The sequence below is a fragment of the Lutra lutra genome, chromosome 5, assembly GCF_902655055.1.
Source record: "Lutra lutra chromosome 5, mLutLut1.2, whole genome shotgun sequence".
Classification (NCBI taxonomy): Eukaryota; Metazoa; Chordata; class Mammalia; order Carnivora; family Mustelidae; genus Lutra; species Lutra lutra.
This window is the reverse complement of record NC_062282.1, coordinates 107321543-107348217: the sequence shown is the minus strand read 5'-3', so window position 1 is coordinate 107348217 and position 26675 is coordinate 107321543. Positions and strand designations below refer to the sequence as shown.

General features: G+C 38.2%; 1 protein-coding gene across 3 annotated transcripts; it reads left to right on the top strand.

Annotated features, from left to right (window-relative positions):
• The first annotated feature begins 79 nt into the window (after positions 1–79).
• On the top strand, positions 80–23899 carry DHFR (dihydrofolate reductase). 3 transcript variants are annotated; one of them, XM_047729378.1, is made up of 7 exons: positions 80–216; positions 567–616; positions 2825–2930; positions 10378–10504; positions 13441–13556; positions 21127–21212; positions 23808–23899. In XM_047729378.1, exons 1-6 carry the CDS (start codon positions 131–133, stop codon positions 21203–21205), a joined length of 564 nt encoding a protein of 187 aa, XP_047585334.1. In that variant the 5' UTR covers positions 80–130; the 3' UTR covers positions 21206–21212; positions 23808–23899. The 3 variants fall into 3 exon arrangements, with proteins under 3 accessions (XP_047585334.1, XP_047585333.1, XP_047585335.1); XM_047729377.1 differs by having other exon boundaries at positions 21127–21233; XM_047729379.1 differs by lacking the exons at positions 567–616; positions 23808–23899 and having other exon boundaries at positions 85–216; positions 21127–21876.
• Positions 23900–26675: the final 2776 nt, after the last annotated feature.

The following is a 26675-nucleotide window of genomic DNA, read 5'->3' as shown; positions in this document are numbered from 1 at the left end:
CGGGGCGGGGGGCGGAGTCTCGGCTGCACAAATGGGACCCAGGAGGCGGGGTGGCCGCAATTTCGCGCGAAGCGCGGCTGGGTGCCTACGGCGGCTGCGAGCTAGCTAGGAGGTGTTTACAGCTGCTGTCATGGTTCGTACGCTAAACTGCATCGCCGCTGTTTCCCAGAACATGGGCATCGGCAAGAACGGGGACCTGCCCTGGCCCCCGCTCAGGTACCTGCCGGGCTGGGGGTCGATTGGGTTTGGAAGAGCTAGCGCGGGGTCGCGCAGACACTTGGCGGCGGGAGGAGGGGGACGGACTTGGCACCCGAGAGGACGCGAGCTGGACCTGGGCTTCCTTCCGCCATCGGGAGCCGGGAGGCCAAGTTATTGATTTCCGTCTGCCCCTGCCGCCCGGCGAGGACATGTTCCCCCGCGGCTCCCTGCCTCAGAACAAAGTCCGTGTCCTAGAGACCCCTCCACTCCACTCGCTCCCCTCCCCGCCAGCGCAGCGCCTGTGAGTCGCGTTAGAGCTGGAGCCCGCGGGATAATATTCTGAGTAACGCTGTTTGTCTAACTTGTAGGAACGAATTCAAGTTTTTCCAAAGAATGACCACAACCTCCTCAGTAGAAGGTAATGTGGGATTTTTAGGAGATTGACGTTTGGGAAACATCTTGCTGAATAAGCTTACCAGTGAAGATTTTTACTTAAATGAAAAGTTATCCACGTTAATCTATGACTTTTTGCCTTACCACTGATTTGTATGCAGTTTCCAAGGTTTGTCATAACCTTAAAAAAAAAAAAAGGTTCTTTCAAATTTTATATGGGCAGACGTACAGTTGAAGTACTGGGCAGAATTAGCATCTAGCTGCAGGTTTCAGTGAAGATTAGAGCATGGAAAAGAAATCAGAGGAGGTTTTTGCCATTGCCCCTGCAGGATATGATAGGGCCTGAAGGAGGGCAGTGAAGAGGAGAGAAGTCCAAAAAACGGTTCCATGATACTCAGTATGGAGATAAGGAAGGCGAAGGGGATGCAGGAAGGGATCCAGGATGAACCCATAAATGCTAAATTTAATGACAGTTGAATAATCCTGGGTGAGGTGGAGAATAAAGGAGTGGACAACAGTGTGCAGTTGTTAATAGTGCTAATTTTGAGGTTTGGGGATTGCAGATACAGGGGAATAGATGAGTTGAGCTGCTGGAGAGAAGAGGATAACCAAGGAAAAGAATATGGTGGTGGGATACTCGTTTAAAACCTAAGAGACATGTATTTGGTCATAGGAGAAGGAATAGCAGAATAAAAGGGAAATGGTAAGTCAGCCAGAAGCACATGCAGCATAACTTTAACAGGACAGATACAGGTTTGTGGACCTGGGACTTAGGTCCGTGGTAGAGACAAGATAGCAAGAGCTTGAAGCTTAAGGAATTGATATGAACCACTCTCTAGAATCCGAAGTATGATCTAGTCATAGGAAAAGCATCCAATGTCTGGCCTGTTTGCTAGTGTTCAGTAAATACAGTACTTGTTGGATGAGTGGATGGAAGGGTACTGAAGGTATTTTTTTTTCTTTTTGAAGGCTTTTTTTCTTTTTTCTTTTCCTTTCTTCTGTTTCCCCCCAACGTACCTGTATGCTTTTCACTTATGTCCACCTTAATTGTTAGGCCAGGTCTGTACCATTTCTCTCACCAGAATTCCTCATCTAATGGCTCTGTTATTTTTGATACTTGATATCTCTTTACTAGCATCTAAGCTCTGTCTTTGAAAATGCAGTGCAAATCACATAAGGGGCACCATGAATAATTGGGGTTTTAATTCTTGGAGGAAAAAACTTTCCAAATACAGAAAAACACTTAGTCTTACTACTTGTATTTTATAACTGTTAGTATTTTTAAATAAAATCATGCTAATGATAATTCTTTGAAACAGACACATGTACTTCTTTTGCTAGCCTGTCAGAATATATCAAGAATTATAGAAATGTGTATATTCCTTTATCCAGATATCTGACTCCCAGGATTTTTTCCTAAGTAATTAAACCAAAAATGGAAGCTATGTGTATAAAGTTTCCATAGAAGCATTATACTTGAAAGAAGCACAATTGAAGGTGTTATAGCTTTTTAACTGAGTGGAATATTAAGCACTTATCTTTAAAAGTATGACTGTTAGGGGCGCCTGGGTCGCTCAGTGGGTTAAGCCACTGCCTTCGACTCGAGTCATGATCTCGGGGTCCTGGGATCGAGCCCCTCATTGGGCTCTCTGCTCAGCGGGGGAGCCTAAGTCCCCCTCTCTCTCTGCCTGCCCCTCTGTCTACTTGTGATCTCTCTCTCTCTCTCTGTGTCAAATAAATAAGTAAATCTTTAAAAAAATAAAATAAAAGTATGACTATTAATATGCCTACAAAGTATACAAATATGAATAATACTATCATATCAAACAGTTAAACAAGTCTTCAATCCCCACAGTAACCCTAGAAGTAGGAACTACTGTTATCTCCATTTTATAAATAAGGAAAGTAAGACACAGAAGATTAACATGACTTGTTCAGTAGATGACTGAATACACTGAACTTGAGCACTTTGCCCCAGAATCTTGGCTCTTCACTATTATACATGATTGCAGTTGAGTAAATATTGGATATGAATTGGATAACACTATAGGGGGGAAAAGTTACTATATTTAGGAAATGGGTAATAAATGTAAATTTTGGTATGCCTGTTTTAAATTTTTATTTCCAGTGCAAATCCACTAGATGTCACTATGATAATCATATCTCTGTGTGTGTGTGTATGAATATATGGAACTATATACTCCCCAAATATTCTTTTTATGTGATTTTCTAGGTAAACAGAACTTGGTGATTATGGGTAGAAAGACATGGTTCTCTATTCCTGAGAAGAATCGACCTTTAAAGGATAGAATTAATTTAGTTCTCAGCAGAGACCTCAAGTAAGTGCTATAATAAATTCACCACAAAAAAAATCATGTTTCATTTCTTAGGGTGGAGGTCAGTGTATGACAGATAGTGTAAATACAGTTTATTGATCAAGCTGCCTAATATAAAGGTAATTTATAGAAAATGAATAAGCAGTTACTTGATAGTAACTCACTCTGCTATTTAAGGGATTGATTTCACCACTGTAAAGTCACATTAAATCTCAAATGTGGTAACAGATTTGCCAGTTTCCATAAACTGTTACTCTGTAGGCTCAAGTATCATTTGTATAAAATAATTAGTAACTTTTTTTCTAGTTTCACATATGTTTTGGGATTTGCCAGGATTAAGTGTTTATCCCCGTTCTGGACTCTGCCCTCAATATAATAAGATAGAAATTTTAGGATGGGCTAAAAATCAGTCATAATCTTATGTCCTATTCCTAGTTTACCACAACACCCAAATAACATTTTATACTTGTATTCCTTACCCAGTGTCTACAGGTAAAAAATTTGAAAGTACTGAAGTCAACCTAAGGATCCTAGAGAGAAAGGAATGTCTCCACTTGGCCTGTGCTGGGAATTTTCCTGTCCTCCAGTCTAACATTGGAGTACATAGTTACTGATGCTTGGAAATGCCTGGGGATTTCATTCCAAGGAATTAGTTTATACATTTGTGGGTGCCAGCTAGATAAGTCCAAAATGTGGGGCAGGCCATAGGGAAGGGCATGCTGGAACTTTACAGCAAGGGCTGAAATTGCTGACTGCAGGTGGAATTTCTTCTTCAAGGAAGCCTCAGATCTGCTCTGAAGCCTTAATACTGATTGAATCCTGCCCATCCATACTGAAGTTACTGAATTATCAACTTTAATCACTTCTATAATATGCCTTCACAGCAACACCTAGATTAGTGTCTGAATAATCAAGGACTATAGCCCAACCAAGTGAACCTCTCAAAGACCATCACATCATGGGAAGGAAAAAACATTATACACCATAGGCTAAGGGGGATCAGGCTTATATAGATTTTCTACCAAGTCCTTCCTAGGATAGCATAAGTAAAAACGTGAAAGAAGATATACCAGAATATTTGCACTGGTTACCTCTGGATGATGAGGAATATGTTGATGTGCATCTTGCCATCTGCTGCAGTCTTCATACTGTTCTCTTCCTTTTGGTTGCTAGGATATTCTGGTTATCTCTTCTCTTGGTAGAATCCAAATTCACAGACTGTATTGCCATTCCCAGAGTCTCTTTAGTAGCATATTCTTGAATACTACTCAAGTTTATTTATGGCTAGCTTGAGCTAAAACAAACATAAAGAAATCTCAGTGGGGAACATACTCAATTGAGCCAGCAAATCTCCTCAAATGATGAGTCTAATTTCTTCTTTATGACCCCCACCTGTGGTGTACGTAATTGGGTTTGGTTGTTTTCTTATGTATTTATATATAACATTTGTTGCTATATTTCGCTTATTTTTTCAAAGGCAGAAAATTTCAAGTCTTTATTATCAAGGAAAAAAGGTTATCAGTCATGAACACATCTTAGAGTTTATTTTTTGCCCTTCCTTCTGGTTCCCTACTTGAAGGTCAATTACACACATAACCTGAGCACCTGCTGTGTGCCAGACAGTGCTAGATTTACTCTTGTAATCACTGTAGCTCATGCAGTCTTTTGGAAATACTCAATTTTTCATCACCACCCTCTAATGTAAGACAAAACTGAGTCCTCAAAGTAATTCCAGAATTTGCTGCCAAATACTAATTATTTTGGATAACTAGTTTCCTAAAGTATAGGGAGACAGTGCTTTTCCAAAGCTATCTAGACAATTAAGTTGTGGCTTTAAAAGAAATATTATGTAGCCACATTTGGAACACAGATTGACATTTTCTCAAAATGTTAAACATAGAGTTATATGACCCAGCAGTTCTACTTCTTGGTTTATGAAATGAAGGAAAAATAAAAACGTATGACCACACAAGGTCAAATGTTCATAGCAGCATCATACATAATTGCCAAAATAGAAACATCCCAGATGTCCATCAGCTAATGAATGGATAAACAAAGTAACTTATATCCATACAATTGAATATTATTCCACAATAAAAGAAGAACCAATGTATGCTACAATATGGATAAAGTTTGAAAACAGTATGCTGAGTGAAAAAAGCCAGAAACAAAAGGCCACATAATTCCATCTATGTGAAATTCCTAGAATCAAATTCATAGACAAACTAGATTACTGGTTTTCTTGGAGAGGGTGGGCGTGGGGAATGAATGCTAATAGATACAGGGTTTCTTTTTGTGGGGATAGGAATGTTCTAAAAGTAGGGTGTGGTGGAGCGCCTGGGCAGCTCAGTGTGTTAAGCCTTTGGCTGGGATCGGGCCCCACATTGGGCTCCCTGCTCAGTGGGGAGTCTGCTTCCCCCTCTCTTTTTGCCTGCCTCTCTGCCTACTTGTGATCTCTCTCTCTGTCAAATAACTAAATGAAATCGTTAAAAATAAATAAATAAAAGTAGGTAGTGGTGATGGTTTTACAACTCTATGACTACACTTAAAAGTTGCCAAATTCTACGTGCTGAAAGGGTAAATTGTACAGTATATGATTTACATCTCAATAAAGTATTTTTTTTTAGGCTTCAGAACCAAAAATTAAAGTAAATTTTACCATAATGCTGTAACTTTGACAGCATCTTCGATAAATCCAAAATTCCTCCCATGATATAAGATGTTGTAAATTGTCTCCAGCCCATAAAAGTTACCTGACATTTCATAGTAGTATAATTTTTATGGTCTCACTATTATCATCCACAGTGATTAAAGCTTTCTGTCCTTTATCCCCACCACCCACACATTTAGTATAGCAAAGACTTAATCTGTCTTCTAATGTCTGCTCTGGTACCTACTAATTTTGTGGCTTCAAGTTTTATTAACTTTAAGCCTTGCTGAAACCCAGTTTCCTTATCTACTAAATGGGATTAATAATGAGAACTTAGGGTGATTTTGAGGATTAATTGAAATTTTGTATATTAAATTTCTGGCACACAGAGAGTACCCTATCAATATCATCTCCTACTCTCCCAACCATTGCTATTTGAGCAAAATTACCTTATTTTCTATCTTACAGAAAATATTAATATTAATGGAAACACAGTGAACAGGCTTGTGTTCTCACTTTTGCCCCAACATCTAACTTTGTTCTTCTTTTCCTCAGTTTTAAGGTTCATAATCAGAACCGTCTCCCTTGCCCCCACCGCTTTTTATTCTAGACTTCCATTTTCCCATGTCATCAAGACCTTGCTGTGTTGTCCCACCCTTTATTATTATTTTTTTTAAAGATTTTATTTATTTATTTGACAGGGATCACAAGCAGGCAGAGAGAGAGAGGGGAAAGCAGGCTCCCTGCCGAGCAGAGAGCCTGATGCGGGGGTTGATCCCAGGACCCTGAGATCATGACCTGAGCCGAAGGCAGAGGTTTAACCCACTGAGCCACCCACCACCCTTTACTATATTAAACCTCACCACAGATTACTTCTACTTTGAACTTTCTTGGAGCTTTTTGTTAAATAACTTTAGTGACTTCAGTACAAACCTCAGTCATAACATCTATCGCTTTTGTGTTTTGAACATGTTTTTCTCTCTCTCTGCTAAGGGATCTTTTTCCAAGGAGTATTCTCCCTCATCGCCGCACCCAGAAGATACATCCCCTCTTCTCATCTGGCATCCTCCATGCATCCCCTTTGCGTGTCCTTCACACAGTGGCCACTGCTGAGATATTTCTCTGCCTGCCAGTGGTATAGGGAGTGCTGTTCTTTTTCTTTTTGTCTCTATTCCCAGCATTTAGCATATCCCTTAGCAAAGCAGGGATTCAGAAATTTTCACAGAATAAATGACCAATAGGTGATTTATAAATCTAGAACCATCCTGTTTTCTAACCTGCCTTTCCCCCCCATTTGATATATTGAAAGATTAATTTCTATAAATATTTGTAGTGGCTGCATAGTATTCAATTAAGAGGATAGAGCCTACTTGAACCAATTTTCAATAGTCGGACATCCCATTTCAAAGACTGAGTTTGAAAGGCTTTAAATTGAACTCTCTTTTTTTTTTTTTTTTTTAATTTTGGTTAAGATATGATTCTAGCCTAGGGTTTTTTGTTTTCCAATAAGCTTTCCCAACCATCTCTAGGGAAATTGAACCAGAATTTCATCTGCCACATCATCCTCTTTCACATCAGGCACAGTGGAAAAGATAATGTTTATATGGTACCCTGCGGTAATCAAATGAGGCTGCTCAAGGCCAGAGGACACTGGTCTTAGGGATTGCCTAAATTAGGCCACACCCTCCTGAGGTCTGAGGGTTCTAGAATAGGACACCTTTGTAGTATGTGACCATCAGCCGAGAATCTATTGTCTGTGTGGGAATTTGCAGCTCAAGACTCCAGCATCAGGCTGCTGGAGTTCAAATCCCAGGTCCACCATTTCCTAGCTCTCTAACCACTGGTTTCTTAACGTCTCAGCCTCAATATCCTCTATAAACAGGAATAAAAGTACTTACAAAGGACTGCTGTTCGCATTAAGTGGTATGATGCATGTAAAGCACTGCCTCATCCCACTATATGGGAGAACAAGGGGGCACTGCATAAATGTTAGATATTTTCTTTCTACTATAACTATCCATCAGGTAAAAAGCAGCCTCTTTTGAATAGGGCCTTTAAAGAGAAGGATGGAGAGGCACCTGGGTGGCCCAGTTGGTTAAGTATCTGCCTTCGGTTCAGGTCATGATCCCAGATTCCTGGGATCAAGCCTGGCATTGGGCTCCCTGCTCATCAGGGAAGCCTGCTTCTCCCTCTCCCTTTGTCCCTCCCTCTCCTTATTCTCTCTCTCTCTCTCTTCCTATCAAATAAATAAATAGAATCTTAAAAAAAAAGGATGGAAATATCATTAGAGTACCTATAATGTACATTACCTTTCTTTTAATCCTCATCCCAGCCCTCTGAGAGAATTCGACTCTTAAGTTTGTAGCAAGATATCAAGCATATCCACTTGTTTCTTGACTGCATACAACCACATACCAATTATCTCTTGTCAGGGAATACAATCTCTGTTAGCTTGAGATAAATATAGGAAGGAAATTTAGCAATGAAATAAGTCACAATATTGAGTGCTTGCTATATTCTGTTTACTTTGGTAGTTTTAGGATTTGTGCTTTCACAGAATGAATACAGTGGGCTAATGAACTCAAACATTAGCTCAACTTTTTGCTAATTTTTTTCTACCCGTCTTGGATCAAGGGTTTCCTGTGAAACTTATTCCTAAACTGCTAAGTAGCAACATTTTGCGGAATCATTTCCTCTATGTCTCTATGATAATTAAAATCTGAAACAAATCCTTTGTTTTCCTTTTCCAGACTCACTATGAAAGGGCAAAGAAGTAGTCTTCACCTTAGGCCCTTGCACCATTTCAAGCCATTGTTCCACAATCTACACAAAATGTGTACCCTGTTAATTTAAAGTCCACACCAACTATTTATACCACCTTCTAAATTATTTTGCTATAACCCACCAACTTCTAGGATGCCCCTTCCAGTTCTTCTCATATGTCAGTTCCTAAGTCACCATTTTCCATTCTACCCCGACTCCTATCATCATTCCTGATTTTAGCATCCTCAAATACTAACACCACCTTAACTCTATTTCAGACATTCTAGACTACCTTCTCTCCAAGTTCAAATCTGTTTCTTATTCAGTTCTTCCCCGAGCCTCATCCAACCTAGTCGCTGCAGCTGCCCTGACATCTTAGAGAATCCCTTAGCTCATTTAACCTCACACAGGCCTCCATATCTTTTCCAGCTTTTAATCAAAATATACTCTTTGTGCTCTTAACTCCTTTAGAGATGACAAAGAGTGAAATAAGTAAAATGTCTGTCAAAGAGGTGAGGGAGGAGGCAGCCAAAAGAATGAATGTCTCCATTAGATCTTGATTAACTATTGTTATAACTACAAGTTCAAAGGCAGTTATATAATTTTTTAAAGCATCAGTCTGAGAACTTGACATTGAATTGTAATTCCTGTTCTCTAATTACAATGGAAGCCAAATTCTACATGTTTCACATTTATAAAGGGAATTACAGCCCTCCCCCAACTCCAACAACCAACCCCCCTGCAAAAAAAACAGTTGTGGAGATAGGGAGAGATTAACCTGAAGATATAACCCTGAAATTAATTAACTTTTCCTCCTTTGGATTTTTTTAAATTTTTAAAATTGGGGTTGGGCTATGGAGGGACAAAGAGAGAGAGAGAATCCCAAGCAGGCTCCATGCCCAGGACAGAGCCCAACACAGGGCTTGATCCCACAACCCTGAGATCCTGACCTGAGCTGAAATCAAGAGTCAGACATTCAGGTGCTTAGCCAACAAAGCCACCCAGGTGCCCTTCCTTTGGATTTTTAATTATAGAAAACAACATGCTAATTTATTAATACTTCTTCCATCTCTACATGTTTGAAACATGAAAAATCTTTTAACTCATTCCCCATTCATCACATATTAAGAGTATGAAAATCATTCTAGGGCCTCCTGGGTGGCTTAGTCAGTTGAGCTTCTGACCCTCAATTTCTCAGGTTTCTCAATTTCTCAGGTCGTGAGACTAAGCCCCACATCAGGCTCTGAGCTGAGCTTTGAGCCTGCCTAAGATTCTCCTTCTCCCTCTCTCTCTGCCCTAACCCCCAACCCCCACACTCATGAGCATACTCTCTCTCAAAAAAACCCAAGCAAACAAAAAAACCATTCCGTGCTAAAGTCATTCAAACATGCTACTCTCTAACATTTTATTATAAATCTTTCAAACGTGCAGAAAAAACCTTACAGTAAATACCTGTATATTCACCACATACATTCTACCATTAATGTTCTACTATGCTTGTTTTACCATTCATCCATACATTAATTGGTCTTGTTTTTTTTTTCATGCATTTCAGAGTAACTTGTAGACATTATGTTTTCCCTTAAATACTTCAGCATACATATGATTAACTAGAGTTCAGTATTTCATTAGCTTTATTCTTTTAAGATAAATATATACAGTGAAAATATAAATATATACAATGAAATATACAAGTCTTAAATGTATTTTGCTAAATTTTGACAAATGTATGCACCTTTATAATCCCATATCAAAAAGAGAGAACATTACCATAACCCTTCAAAAGTTCCCTTATGCCTCTTCCCAGTCAATCTTTAACCCCATCCCTCTGGAGACAACTATTCTTATACTATTTTTCCACCATAAATATCACAAGACACCAGAAGTGTTTCTGTTTTTTGATTCACTGTGAACCATACATACACAAATGTGGTTTCTTTAAAGGATTCATATTTATGATGATTTGGGTTTTATAATTAATTGCTTAATATGATTAGGTTTTATAGAAATTATTCCTAATTCTTTTTTTAACCTCAGGGAACCTCCACAGGGAGCTCATTTTCTTGCCAAAAGTTTGGATGATGCCTTAAAACTTATTGAGCAACCAGAATTAGCAAATAAAGTGGACATGGTTTGGATAGTGGGAGGCAGTTCTGTTTATAAGGTAGGTAAAATTATAAAGAAATGTTCTACCCCACTTTCTTTCAGCTCCCCTGCCATCTGAACTTTAAAAAAATTAAGCCATGAGCAAAGGAAGCATATTATCCCCACTGTTAGCTAGACATATTGTCAATTTGAATTATTCATTTTAGATACTATCATGAAAACTAAATAAAAATATAAAAGTGAGTTTTTAAGCCTGTTGGAGTTTATTTTCAATTCAAAATAGTTGATGTTTCTAATTTAAAAACATTCTAAATCCTTCCCTTAGAATCATACTTGCATTGCACTGTTTTCTGCTCTCTGGATGTGCCTTGATATACTGAATTATTCCCCTTTTTTTCAAGGATATATATGTTCTCACTGATAAAGGGATGGGGCTCTCAGTTGCATATACTGACTAGATGTATATGAATTTGTGAAAAGCAGAAAACTTTCCCTTAACAATTTTTATATAATATGAGGGTATGGGAAAAATACTATATGATTTCATAATATAAGGAAAAACAGGTAAAAGAGAAAATAGTCTGCACTTTTTTTTGTACACTCATCATGCCATGAATTCATAGGGAATGGGTTCCAGCATCTCAGCCTCCTTCTCTGGGTACAGCAGGCTGGTGCTTCACTTGAACCCAAGTACCTTTCTCTATGCTTCCTTCTTTTCCTGATCATTTTCTTTCACACACTTCAGGAAGTTATGTCAGCTCTTGAGGGCTTAATATGATGAATATGCACATTAATTCTCTTGGCAAGAATCTTGTCCTTCAGTTGTTTTCAACAGTGCCAACGACATGCTGTACCCTTGTAGACTCTTCTAGCTTTGCCGTGTCAGCATTCGTGGAGTGTTCCTGTTTGAACAGTGCCCTTTCCCTTGATGTCCACAATATCACCTTTCTTGTAGATTCCCATGTATGTGGCCACAGGAACAACTCCATGTTTTCTAAGAGGCCAAGAGAACCTATAGCAGATACCTCTCCTCTTTCCCTTGGTGCTAGTCATTTTGGTAAATTACTGGAAGACGGAGGCTCTGACCCAAAGCTTTTTTTTTTTTTTTTTTTTTTTGGTAAGATTTTATTTTTAAGTAATCCCTGTACCCAATGTGGGGTTCAAACCCACAACTGCAAGATCAAGAGTCACACACTCCACAGACCGAGCCAACCAGGTATCCCAAAATATTCCTTATTCTTGATACCAAAATTTTCAGCTTTCAAAATTTTTGAGAATATTAAATAGAATTTTTTGACTCTTAAAATACTAATGAGAGATTAACATTTTGTGGGAAGGAAAAAAACCAGCCCTACACTTTAGTGGCTTGTGGTGACATATATACCCAGAGATTGTTTTATAAAGAAGAGATATACCAGGATCCCAGACCTGTTTCTACAACCTTTGGTTTGCTTTATTTGTATTATGAGGAAATGGACATTTTCCTTTGATCTTGCAACTGAGGATGAATTTCTAAGAAAACAAGTCGGTTTTTTATTTTGTTCAATATGCATTTTGAATAATTTAATACCATATTGACTTCAAAATACATTCCTTATAAATATTCAAAATTAAATATAATTATGTAACTTGGTATATCTATATCTATATAAGTCATAAGGAAGTAGAACCTCTAGCTGATAATTTTGCTTTTTCCACCTGCCTCACATCACAATAGTTTGTAGAACAAGCTTATCTTCCCTGGGGCCAGCCTGTTTTTGTAAACAAAGTTTCGCTGTAACACCGCCATGCCCATTGGTTTAGTATTATCTATGGCTGCTGTTACCCACAAAGGTAAGAAAGAAACCATACAGTCCACAAAGCCTAAAATATTTAGCATCTGACCCTTTACAGAAAACCTTTACCATATAGCATTTCCTTGGATACAGACCTTCAATTGCTTCTGTGGTTGGTCCCATTCAGTTTCTCTAATTTGATACAGTAAAAATTGGTAGAATTTTTTGATTGGGGCAAGGGAATTTATGATTTAATATATGCTGTAGTAAAAAGCCAAAAATAAAAAGTAATATTGGTTATATGCCCTTATTTGGAATTTCAAGGCTAACACACTTGAATTACCCGTTTTTGTTTTTGTTTTTTTCTTCCACAAGCTATTTGAAAATCAAGGGTTATTGCTTTCTTGGAGATGCAATTAGGACTCTTGACTTTTTATTAGAGTTTTAAGATACTTGTTTGAGGGCAGTTTTGTTTTGTTTTGTTTTTAAGTTTTATTTATTTATTTAACAGAGGAAGACACAGTGAGAGAAGGAACAGAAGCAGGGGGAGTGGTAGAGGGAGATTCAGGCTTCCTGCTGAGCAGGGAGCAGGTTTTTTCTATAGAAACTATCAACAGTACCATAGGCAGTAGTTAGAAAAGCCATTCACAATATAAGGCCAAATACAATCATTAGCAACAAGGGGCTAAGAAAGTAAATTACCTAGTAGCATTATTACTATCTCCTAAGAAATGGAGCATTATTAAGATCTGTGTAAATGTACTAAGTATGCCCTTGGGGTTTTCAATAATCAAAGGCTCATGAAATTATACTATTTTGTCCATATATATGCAAATTTTTCTATGGAGAATAACTAAATAATTTATAGTTCTTAATTCTTAAACAACTACCAAAGAAAAAAGAGAATACTGAATGCTTAAATGAAAAAAAAAAAGAGTTCATGTCAGCAAACTAGAGGCCAGAATATATTTAAACTCACTGTCATAATTATTGATGATTAGTCCCATTCTCAAAATAACTAAGACATACTTTTCAGGACCCCAAAATAAAGAATGGGATATTTAAATAGCATGCTTTGGAGGTAACAGTTGTGTAGCATGTCTCTAATACCTAGTACAAACTTGACTGTATAATTAAAACAAACAGAAATCTTAAGAGTTTCTATTTCTTTTGACAGATGAATTAGGAAATTAATGCCTTTTTTTTTTTTTCTTCGAAGGAAGCCATGAACAAACCAGGCCATCTTAGACTATTTGTGACAAGGATTATGCAGGAATTTGAAAGTGACACATTTTTTCCAGAAATTGATTTGGAGAAATATAAACTTCTGCCAGAGTAAGTAAAATGTTATTAATTTGTCTGAAGCACTTTTGGATTTCCTGCTTAAGAATTATAGAAAGAGTAATACTCTTCAGATTGAATTTGGAGTAGTTATGTTTTCTATAGACAAATACATTGGGAATTTTTGGAAATCTGCTTTAACAAACTTGGGAATGTTTAAGTTCTAATCATCTTGCTGAAATCTAGAGAGTAGTCATTAGTTCATTCCACGAAATCTGTGCTGAGCATCAGATGCTGTCTTGGGCACTGGAGAAGCAGTGCTTACAAGACAGATGCTATCCCTGCTCTCTAAGATTAGATTCTTTGTAGTAGAGGAAGAGGGTAGCAAATGAGAAACATCAAGAAAGTTGCTATATGGAGAATTGAAATACAGTGATGTGGTAAATACTGTATTGTCTGAGAAGTCCTCTCTGAAGAGTGGTATCTATGCTGAGATCTAAAGGCAAGAAGCCAGCCATGCAAAGAGCAGAGAAGAGCATTCCAGAAACCAGAAATAGTGTAGACACCAGAGGGCAGGAACAATTATGGTGTGCTCCCTGACCCTGCAAGCCACCGGTGAGCATTGTAAGCAAGCAGGAGGCCAGAAGGGGTCAGACCAGATGCAGGTTTAGAGGGTTTGTATAGAGAGCGAGCGATACTGTTCCAGAACGGAAGGGAGGGAGCAAGAGTGAATCTGAAAGACCAGTTGGCTATGAGAGTTGAAGCAAAAGAGTAAAGGATTTGGATAGCAGTGGTAGAAATCAACAGAAGGGGTTACACTTGTTTTACTATGGAGTTGTGATTTTAACATGAAACTGCCTGATTTTGAAGACTCCTAGCATTTTAGTTTAAAGCACTTTTCATACTTCAGTATGAAAATTAAAAATAATAAAAGAAAATTTAAAAAGCACTTTTCAGCTCTTGGCTATGGAGAGTAAAAGATCAATTGTATCCACACTTTCAGACTAGGTTTTAACACATTCTTTCAAATAGTCTCAGTTGAATCCAGTCATTATTTAATTTTGAGTTTGTTTTGGGAAATACCTCCTAAAAGAACATTCAGAGTCAAGTCTAAATACATGGATGGCCAGGCTTTAAAGTAACCGTCCATAGAGTAATATGTAATAGTCATGAATCTAATGAAGTGTGTGACTGATTTCCTTGGGCTTTTAACTAGCTGTAAAGAAAATTGAAAATTTTAAGAGCTCTATAAGTATTCTAAACAGCTGAAGTACAGCCTTTTGCTTAGTCTTCAAAGGTGACCTCATAGAAAAATCACACTTAGTGATTTTGTATATACTTATGAAATCAGCTATATTTCTTTGTCACATCTTATATGTTTTCTCTTATACGGCTTAGGTTGCTGATTCTCATATTATGTGAATATTGATCTCTGCTGTCCCTCATTCCATCTTTGCTGCTAACAAAAAGAAAAGATTACTGTGTGAATTTACCTCTCCAAATCCTGTTGCTCTCCATCAGACCTCTTTTCAGAACCGACTCTGGGATCCTTGATAACTTAAAATATTTTACTACCATCCTGGCTCTTGGCTCTTAGAAATGAAGAATTTAACATCTTTACTGAGGGATGATTCACACATCACAGCATTCACCCATTGAAAGTATATGTTCAGTGGTTTGAATATATTCAGATTTGTGCAACCATTACTACAGGGATTCCCTTAAAGAATTTTGCTATCTAAGCAGTATTTATTGTTCTAAACCATGAATGTGTGATGTCTTTCTCCTTACTTAGATACTATTATAAATGGAGCTTTGTCATCATTTTATTTTCAAACTGTTCATTGGTAATAAAACCAATAGAATCAATTGTAATAGATATACAATTGATTTTTGTTTATTGATCTTGTATCCTACAACCTTACTGAACTCATTTATTCTAATGTTAGTGAATTCCTTAAGATTTTCTGTATGCAGGATATACATTTACAAATAGAGGTAGTTTTACTTCTTCCTAATCTGCATTTTTAAAATTTCTTTTTCCTACCACTTGCTCTGGCTAGACCCTCCTGTGCAGTTACGAACAGAAATGGCAAGAGTAAGACATCCTTGTCTTGTTCTTCCTCTTAAGGGAAGGCATTCAGTCTTTTACCATTAAGTATATTACCTGTGGGCTTGTCATACATGCCATTTATCTCATTGAGGAAGATTTGTTCTATTTCTACCTCATTGAATATTTTTATCATGAGGAAGTGTTGGATTTGTCAAATGCTTTCTCTGAGTCTATTGAGATAATCATGTGGTCTTTGTCTTTAAAAGGTTATTAATACGGTGTATTACATTGATTTTCATGTTAAACTATTCCTACATTTCCAGGATAAATCCATTTTGTAGTAATATACAGTCCTTTCTATATGTTCCTGAATTCAGTTTGCTAATATTTTGTTAAGGATTTTTGCATTTATATTCATAATGGAATATTGGTATATAATTTTCTTTTTCTATAATGTCTTCACCTGGTTTTGGTGTCAGAAGAATTACCAGCCTCACAGAACGCGTTAGGAAATGGTTTCCTTCCTCTTGTATTTTTTTGGAAGAGTTTGTGAAGAATTGGTATTGGTTCTTCTTTAAATGTTTTAGGAAGTGGCGCCTGGGTGGTTCAGGTCATGATCCCAGGGTCCTGGGTTTTCTGCTCAGCAGGGAGCCTGCTTTCCCCTCCCTCTCTGCCTGCCTCTGCCTATTTGTGATCTCTCTCTCTGTCAAATAAATAGATAAAATCTCTAAAAAATAAAATAAATGTTTTAGGAAGCATTTTTAAGATTGGGGGGGGCAGACAGAAGAAGAAGGAGAGAGAGAATCCCACGTGGAGTCCATGCTTAACCATTGAGCCTGGCATGGGGCTCCATCTTATTACTCCGAGATCATGACCTGAGCCAAAATCAAGAGTTGGATGCCACTCAGACACCCCTAGAAAATTTTAATTGTGGGTAGATTCAGATAGGAAATTGCTAGCCAAAGCCAAAATCCAAGGAAATTGCTCCAAAATGGACATTCTAAACAAGGCTATGAAAGAAAATGAAAAGTCTTTTTTCATTGCATCATTTGATGGTTTTCTTACCTTCAAGCCTGTACCAACATAATAATAGCCTCTTTTTTTTTTTTTTAAAGATTTTATTTATTTTTTATTTGAGAGAGAGAAATCACAAGTAGGCAGAGAGGCAGGCAGAGAGAGAAGAAGGGAAGCAGGCTCCCTGCTGAGCAGAGAGCCCGATTCGGGACTCGATCCCAGGACCCTGAGATTATGACCTGAGCCGAAGGCAGCGGCTTAACCCACTGAGCCACCCAGGCGCCCATAATAATAGCCTCTTAAAGGTGAGGTGGAAGGAATCCCCTAAGGGTAAATCTGGAGTAGGTCAATCTTTGATGAAGTAGAGAAAAAGGAAAACAAAGGGAATATACCTTGTTCCTGGAAGTTTGTAATATTGCTCAATTCTTGAGCTGCTTTCTCTCCAAATTTCTATATACTGAGGAACTTAGAATTGCTCCCTACTGTCCAGAAATGAACTCTGATCATTCTCTACCCTCCCCTCCTTCTTTCCCCACAGCTACACTTCATTTAGACCCATTATCCCTATTAGTGGGCCTCTTGTGGTTCCGTAAGTTTCAGTTCAAACACAGTTATCTTTTATTAACACCATACTTCCTGATAATAAAAGCACTAGTAAAAGGAAATAAAGATGAGAGGACTGTTGTAAAGTGCAAAGAGAATAAAATTAGAAGTTAGGTGAAACCACAAGCGGTAGAAACCTAAAAGCAGAAATTAGTCTTAACAAAGTAAGGTTTGACTTTGTGTCTGCCTTTTTCCCCCATGGGTCATTGTCTGCAATTCGTTTTTTCTTTTTTTCTTTTTCTTTTTTTTTTTAATGACAGCACCATGCCAGCCTGCCCTCTAAGGCTCTGCCCTCATTCTTCTTGTCTGAAAGAAATCTTTCTGCCTCAGACAATTTCACACAAGGCTTCTACCAAACCAGCAGGCCCAGATATTTTCTATCAGCAGTTTTCTGCTTAATGAGCCCCAAACAGGTTTTCCTTTTAGTTAACAATCTTCTGTATTAACGTTTCAGTCAAAGAGGATAAAGACCAGACGAGGTCTTTGAAACAGTAGTTGGCTCCAGAGCTGGTACAGATGTCCCGTATCAATGGACAACTCGAGGAGGGTTTTTGGCCTACGTTTCCTCTTCTGTTCCCATGACGTCCTAACAAGTCAACAGGATCCTTATTCATGTTATTTGTCTGTCTTCTGAGCCTGTGCTTGCTATAGAGCTTTCATTTTATTTTAGTTGTGAGTTGTTTCTTATGGATAACTGCTTTAGGAACTCTGTTTACCTATTAGACTTTACATTAAATCATCTCTGTAATAGTCTCATGATACTTTGTCATTTCAGATCTTAATATCTTTTCATATTCATTAGATTCCTTACTGCTTGAAGATTCTAGAGCTGGATTTCTTTCTGGGTGGTTCATATTTTTCCAAATCCTGTTAGGCTTAAACTTGGAGTTCATATGTGGCTGCTAGGCCATTGGGAAATATGATGGTAGGATAGTTATGGTCATTATTAAAATAGACTGAATATGTGAATATTGTAGAAAGTAAAAGTAAAGATAAATAGAAATGAATTTCAGTTTCACAGAGCAGATTAACATTAATACTGCAGCTAGTGACCATAGCCAGCCAATAGCATGGTATTTCTGTTACTATTATTCATGGTTGTTTTTTTTTAAAGATTTTATTTATTTATTTGACAGAGATCACAAATAGGCAGAGAGGCAGGCAGAGAGAGAGGGGAAGCAAGCTCCCCGCTGAGTGGAGAGCCCGATGCGGGGCTCGATGCCAGGACCCTGAGATCATGACCTGAGCTGAAAGCAAGGCTTAACCCACTGAGCTACCCAGGTGCCCCTTATTCATGGTTTTAGAAATAATTTTGATACTTTGCTTTTATTTTATTAACTGAGAATCTTGATACTCTTGAGAATTTTACACACAGACAAAAATGTAAATGTTGCTTTTGCTGACTCATTCCAAAGAAACTAAAGTCATGGTTAAACGTTGGCCTCATAAAATCATTTCTTTAAAAATTAAGGAAAAATGCTTATTGCTATTAAAACAGTGGAACAGGGCACCTGGGTGGCTCAGTGGGTTAAGCCTCTGCCTTAGGCTCAGGTCATGATCCCAGAGTCCTGGGATCAAGCTCTGCATTGAGCTCTCTGCTCAGCGGGAAGCCTGCTTCCACCTCTGTCTCTCTCTTCCTGCCTCTCTGCCTACTTGTGATCTATCTCTCTCTCTCTGTCAAATAAACAAATAAAATCTTTAAAAAGATAAAAATAAAACAGTGAAACAGAAACAGCTTAGAAAATGGTTAGTAATAGAAACATAGCTTCTCCCTCTGAAATATGTTTTTCAAGAAAAAACAGCTTTTTCATCTCCTTATACATCATTATGCTGTTACTTTATGTCTCTAATTATATTTTTTTATCACATGGCATCACCTCTCATTAGTGTTATTACTCAGCATTGTACTAGATATCAAAACAGATTTAATTTTTTTCCTGTATTATCCTTGCTACATTGAGTTTAGAAAATATGGAGATGAAACCAAATGAAAATATTAAAAGGTAACATTTGTAGAGCACTTAATGTAAAATCATGAACTCAAAAAAAATAATAATAAAAATTTTTAAAAAGAAAGAAAAAATCATGAACTCAGTGCTAAATTATTCCTAAAGACGGAGACTGTGTTCATAACTAAGTATTACACAGTAGAACCAAAGTGAGACACAAATCTGAGTAAAGCAGTGTTCCTCCTCACCACCTGGAGCATATGGGGGTGGGTAGCCCACAAATACTGGTGTAGTACAAGATTTGGGTTGGAGATGGGAGTGGTCAGTACAGCCTTCAAATGGAGAACCGGGGTTTTGGTTTTCTTTGCCCGTGGTGGTTATTTTTCAGTGGGGAGAAAAAAATTTATTGTGATGAGAATAAACATGAAACCCACTCTCAACAAAATTTTCATTATACAATACAGTGTTGTTAACTGTAGGCACACTGTTGCACAGCGCATCTCTAGAACTTAATCATCTTGCACAACAAGCTTTCTTCCCTTTGAACAGCAGTTCTGTCTTCCCTTCCCCCCAGCCTCTGTCAACCACCATTCTACTCTCTGTTCTTATTAGTTTCACCATTGTAGATACTGCAGTATTTGTCCTTCTGTGACTGGCTTATTTCATGTAGCCCAGTGTCCTCCAGGCTCATCATGTTGTTGCATATGGCAGGATTTCCTTCTTGTTTGAGGAAGAATAATATTCTATTGTATGTATATAGCACATTTTCTTTATTCATCTGTTGATGGGCATTTAAGTAGCTATTGTGAATTAGGCTGCAGTGAACATGGGAGGGCATATATCTCTTTGAGATCATGATTTGTTATCAAAAAAGCCCCCAAGAGATAACAAGTATTGGTGAGGAGGTAGAGAAATTGAAACTCGGTTATACATGTTGGTGGGAATGTAAAATGGTGGAGCCACTGTGGAAAACAGTACAGAAGTTCCTCAAAAATTAAAAAAGAGAACTGCCTAAGATCCAGCAGTTCCACTTCTTGGTGTACACCCAAAGGAGGGCCTGGGTTTTGAATTGGAAAGTGGAGGGAACACAGAGCTTACTGAGAGTTAGAAAATACCACATAAACAGTGATGCCAGGAAAAGAATTGCAGTAAGCCACACACTGGGAAACTGAGCATCGAGTGGCAGGGAGGACACAGAACTTCAGTTCTAAGCAGCTGATGGTTGTATTTTGTTTTTCCTTTGCTCAGACGAGAAATTTGATACCAGGTATGAGATTTGCAAAATGTTATTAAGCAATTTCATACTAGCTGATTGGTAGTGGAAAGAAAAGAGAAATTGCTGACAGTGGTTAGTTTTTGGACAAAAGAATTAGGGGTCAGAAGGAAAGGAGAAATTGCCCTTTTCGTTTTCTAACTTTCTATATAGTTTGAAAGTTTTTCTTTCCGTTCCCATATGTAGTGTACTTGCATAATACCCAGTTTCACAGTGGCTTACCATTGTGAAGAAAAAAAGGAAAGGAAAACTTTTATTTACCTTATACACTATTGATGCCTCTTGGCCGAGAGTCAAGGAAGCTTTTTTTTTTTTAAAGATTTTATTTATTTATTTGACAGACAGAGATCACAAGTAGGCAGAAAGGCAGGCAGAGAGAGAGGAAGGGAAGCAGGCTCCCTGCTGAGATCATGACCTGAGCCGAAGGCAGAGGCTTTAACCCACTGAGCCACCCAGGCACCCTCAAGGAAGCTTTTTATTTTTATTTTTATTTTTTTTTTAAGATTTTATTTATTTGACAGAGAGAGAGAGATCACAAGTAGGCAGAGAGGCAGGCGGAGAGAGAGGCGGAAGCAGGCTTCCCACCGAGCAGGGAGCCTGATGTGGGGCTCGATCCCAGGACCCTGAGATCATGACCTGAGCCAAAGGCAGAGGCTTAACCCACTGAGCCACCCAGGCACCCCACAAGTGTTTTTTAATTGACACATTATTATGCATGTTTTTCTTTTACAGATACCCAGGTGTTCTTTCTGATGTCCAGGAGGAAAAAGGCATTAAGTACAAATTTGAAGTATATGAGAAGAACGATTAATGTGAAGGTGTTTTCTGGTTTATTTCAAGTTAGTTGTTCCCCCTCCCCTCCAAACAATTATAGATTTTAATATTAGAAAAAAAAAGACTTTTGTTGACTTTAGGTCAATGGATAATTACTCTAAACAATGAAATTTTATTAATCTTACTTAGGCTATAGTTAAGACTAATCTTAACTAGACCATATCAGATACCATTTGTGAAACGTTTCTGGCTATAACTGTATGTTGCCCATCAAGGACCAGCACCTTCCTAGGGTAGCATATCTACCAAGAGCCTAAGTTAGACGATCCCCTGATAGCATAAGTTGAAACCAGGACTTAGAAAGATAGGACTAGACAGATTGTCCAAAGGTCAGAAATGGATTATAAATAGAAGAGCTAGAACTCAGATATTAAAAGAAAATTAGATCAAAATAGGAACTTTGAGTTCTCTATGCATATCACACTTCTGAAAAAAGTTCCGTTCACTCAGACAGAGAATCTATAAGTTGAGAACTCTAGTATATTCCATAGGCATAATAAAGAGGCAGGTAGGATACTACCTTTCTAAAGGTTAAAAGAGAAGGTCTGAGACCTCTAAAAACTCTGCAATCTTCAGTGAGATTCCATGGGATGTTACAATGATAGAAGAAGAAGAAGCTGGCCTATATAAAAAGAGATTTAATAACAAGTATATGAGAGAAGAAAAAAAAAATAAAAAAAAAATAAGTATATGGCTAGAACTAGAAATTAAAAAGGTAATGAATTGAAAATGGATAAAGCTAGAAACCAAAATTACAAAGATGGAAATTAAATTAAACTTCACTGAATTAAAAAATGAAAATTAAAACACATTTTACCTGTCATGTTAGCAAAGATGTGGATTTTTAAGTATCCAGAGAAATAGCATTTTATGCCTTGTAAATTAATCCAACCTTTTAGAATTTAAGTAGCAATATCAATTAAAATTCAAAATATTCTGCGTTTGGGCCCAGAGCTTCCACTTCCAGAAATTAATCCTGAATAAAGAGATGGACCCAAGAATATTTGTTGCACCACTTTTTTAAAACTTGGAAATAGCCCAAATAACAATAAAGAAGTAACTAACCAGTATGGCTACAAAATTTAATATTGTCTGTAGAAGTTAAAAGCAATGAGGTGCTGACAGGAAAATGCCAAAGACTACTAAATAAAAGAAGCACATTGTGTATAGTACCTAAAATTTTTAATAAGTGTATGTAGTATGTGTTGGAAAATGTGTGCTGTAAACTGTCGAGAGTATCAGAGTTGGGTGTGTTATTTTATGCATTAGGTCTGCCTATTGTGATTAGATTTTTTTTTGAAGCACTATGTGTTTGTTTTCATGCACAGCCACTTAAGATAATAATTGAGCCATTTATTTTCAAGGGTCACACAAAATTCCAAAGATTGATTGCTAGGGAACCACCAGGCTGTCTCTGGTTTGTTCATCTTTCAAGACAAAAAATCAAGTCTTACTTTTTCCAGGTTGATTTATGAAACAGCACTGTAAAGTGATGATAATTTGAGACCAAAATATAAATGGTATAACATGCACATGTGTTTTAAATATTTAGGTTAGCCCATTTTGTTTCTGTGAGGTTGAAATTATGTAACATAACCCACGTCTTAACAGACAGTGTTTCTCAAAATGTTATCCCCATTATACCTGTATGAGGAATGGGTCCCAGAATCTGCAGTACAGGGGCACCTGGGTGGCCCAGTCAGTTGAGCATCGGACTCCTGATTTTGGCACAGGTCATGATCTCAGGATCCTGAGATCAAGCCCCAGGTCTGGCTCCACTCATCGTAGAGCCTGCTTAAAATTCTCTCTTTCCCTCTCCTTCTGCCCCTCCCACTCCACTAAAAAAAAAAAAAAGAAGAATCTGCAGTGCAAACCAGCACCCCATATAACTCTGAAAACTACCCAACGATGCAAATCACCAGGTTATAGAGTGCTTCTGCCCTCCTATGGGGAAAAAACCTGAACTGTTATTTCCTGTACTAGGGCATCTAAGTAAAGCAAAATAGAAAAATGAGTGAATTATAAGTCAACACGTATGGGATTGGAGAAAGTAAAATTGTAAAGATTAGACCTGTGTGTTGCTGATCTATTTTAAGAAGTAAAGATTTTCACTTAATTAAATATGTAATAAAAATACATATGAAAGTAATGTCAGTGACTCAAAAAAGTACATAGTAAACAAATGCAAGAACAGATGTCCTTTAACAAGATGCTTTTTTTATAGGTAGTAAACTAAAAACTGTACAGGAAATGACCTAATTAGGCACCATGACTTTGTGAGGGAAAAGTTGGCCAGCCAGCTGCTGAAAACGTTCAGAAAAATAATGATTTCTGAAAGACTGAAACTTGTGATCAAGGATTTTCCAGTTGGGACAAATAAGAAAAACATAATTAAATGAGTATGAGGATGGAATTAGAGATTCTAATGAAAAAGTATTGCTCACAAAAGGGATAGAGCCTCTGGCTAAACACAGAGGAAAAAGACCTACAGTCTGTGTGATTGTGCTATTTCTGTGTCAAAGTGAGATTGTACTGATGACCATTTCTAATTATTTTCTCCTGACATTTCTGTTCCCCAGGAGACCTCAGATGGACCAGGAAGTTTTTCTGTCCATAAACTGACATTTCTGTTGAGTCTCTTTATTCTTGGAATAAAAAAGAGAACAAATCAGTTTGTGTGGTATTTCTTTTTCTTTTTTTTTTTTCAAAGATTTTATTTATTTATTTGACAGATAGAGATCACAAGTAGACAGAGAGGCAGGCAGAGAGAGAGAGGAGGAGGCAGGTTCCCTGCTGAGCAGAGAGCCAGATGTGGGGCTCGATCCCAGGACACTGGGACCATGACCTGAGCCGAAGGCAGAGGCTTTAACCCACTGAGCCACCCAGGCGCCCCTATGTGGTATTTCAAATAACTTTGCAGTCAGTAATCAAACTAGATGTGAAATTTACTATTGGATAACAAATTTTAGGTGATCTGTACTTCTTTGTCCCCAGGACAATAGGACACACAAACCATGAGGGAATAGAGGGTTAGTCTGCAAGAAGGAGAAGATTTAGTGATGCTGAAACTCAGGAAAAAGTGCAAAGAAGAAGATTTCTACAGCACCTAAACAGCCAAAATCATTTGGGAAGGCATCCTGCATGAGACTGCGCCTTTTTCCAGCCCCTGGTCATAGGCCCCTACAAATGGCTAACATTTTGCCTGCAGGGTGGTTTTTGATTGCCAATCCGCTTTGATAGGTGGATCTTAAACTCAGAAGTTTCCCCGTAGCGTTTTTGATGAACTCTTTCAAGCACACAGAGAAGTTGAGAGAAATGGACATTAAGCACCCATTTATCCATCACCTAGACTCCATCATTATTAACACTCCTATCTCTGCTTTTCCACATACTTAGCCGGCCAGCCAGCAGCTTACACATTGTCAGTGACCGCTCAATCTTTGTTTACATGGGGGGGTTATAAAATTTATACGTGGAAGTGCAGATCTGAAGTGTAGCATTGTACAGATATTAATAAAACCATGTGCCTATGTGACCTAAACCTCTGTCCGTCACCCCAGGAAACTCCTTTATACCCCTTGACGGTCAGTCCCCCGCCCCCAAAAGCAAGTGTGCTACTCTGGGTTTTTTTCTTTGTTGTAGGTTACTTCTGCCTGTTTCTGAACTTCCTATGAATGGAAGCTTAGGGTGTGTGCTTGGGTCTGGCTTATTTTGCTCAGCATCATTTAACTGAGAGTCACCCAAGTCACATGCATCACAGGTTTGTTCCTTTTCATAACTGACAGGCCTTCCATTGTAGAGCCGCACTACCATTTGTTTTTCCATTCTCTTGATGAACATGTGGGCTCTTAAAGGGATTTGAGCTTGGTATTGAAGGATCTAGAGAGGTGGTGGGTCTGAAGGTCAGCGGGGAGGCAGATACATGCTCCAGGCAGAGGAAAAGCCATGAAGAAACTTCATCTCCGGATTCCAAAACCCAGGACAGGGCCTTACCAAAGAAGGGAAAGTGTCGTCAGGCCCCAGGTCCATCAAGTGCTAAACACCTGCTTCCCTTTTGAGGCACCTCTCAATCTGTTCTTTGTCTTCTCTTCCGTGTGTGTGTGTGTGTGTGTGTGTGTGTGTGTGTGTGTGTGTGTTTAAAGAGTGATCTATTGGAGAGAAAGAGCACAAGCAGGAGTGGCAGAGGTAGAGGAGAGAATCCCCAGCAGACTCTGAGCTGAACGTGGAGCCAGACTGGAGGCTCCATCTCACGACCCTCAGATCACGACCTGAGCTGAAACCAAAACCAGACTCTTAACCGCCTGAGCCACCCAGGCGCCCCTGTTCTCTCCTTCTCATAACCACATCCAGTTTAGGTCTTTATTTTCTCTCACTTGGACTGCTGGGGTACCATAAATTGGTGGTTTTTTCATCTCTGACCTCCCTCCCAAATAAACTATCATAAACATGGCCACCAAGACAATCTCTCTGAACTATGCCGCTGACTATGCCGTACTTTCCTCCTCAGGCTGACCCAGCTAAGACCAAACTCCACCTTGGCCTTTAGGGCCCTCTACAGATGGCATTGATCCACCTTTTCAGACTTGTTATCTAAAATTTCTACTCCCTACATGTCATACACAAGACATGGGAATAAAAGATACAGCGTAAGGACACAGTCAATGACATCGTAATACGTTTGTATGGTGACAGAAGGTAGCTACACTTGTGAGCACAGCATAATGTACAGATGTGAATCACTATGTTGTACACATCGTGTACACACATTGTGTGTTAAGCATACTTCAAAAAATATACTATATATGTTTAATGATATATGTTTTTATATAATTTTTATATATTATATATTTTAATACATTTTTAAATTATATTAAATATATATTAATCTTGTTAAATATATTTTTATAACATATAAAATATACTAATGTAACATTGGGTGCAACTCTGCTTCAAGACTAGATCTTTCACAAAGAAAAAAAACAAAAAGAAAAGAAGAAACAGGAAAGAAAAAAAAATTGGAGGAAGTGGAAGTCAAGTTTGAGTCTGTTATCTGTCTCTTTTGCCTTACGGATGTGGCAGAGCTTAGCTAGCTGTTCACCAAACCTGTTTCCTCTTCCTTGATGATCCACAAACTAGACCACAGTTCCCAGGCTCCTAGCATCAGTGTGTAGTTATGTGACAAAGTTTGGGTCAGTGAAATATGGTAAAAAGTGGTGTGTGCCCTTCCCAGCTTGCCCTCACCTCCAGACCTCCCCACTTGTGATCCTCCATCTTCTTTCCTTTTAGACAACAACCTTGGAAATCCCTAGTTGAAGAGAGAAGCCCCAAGGTGGGAAGAGCCTGGATCTGGCTCACCCAGATTGAACGGTTCTGAATTTCCAGCTCAAAAACTTTTAGTTGGGTAATATGTGTCATTGTATCGGTCAGGATTTTCCATAGAAAGAAAA

Excerpts from the sequence above, each read along its gene's own strand:
- DHFR (XM_047729378.1), top strand. The coding sequence starts at position 131 with ATGGTTCGTACGCTAAACTGCATCGCCGCTGTTTCCCAGAACATGGGC. Across the intron at positions 217-566 it reads CTGCCCTGGCCCCCGCTCAG|GAACGAATTCAAGTTTTTCC; the intron begins GTACCTGCCGGG and ends TCTAACTTGTAG. Across the intron at positions 617-2,824 it reads CACAACCTCCTCAGTAGAAG|GTAAACAGAACTTGGTGATT; the intron begins GTAATGTGGGAT and ends GTGATTTTCTAG.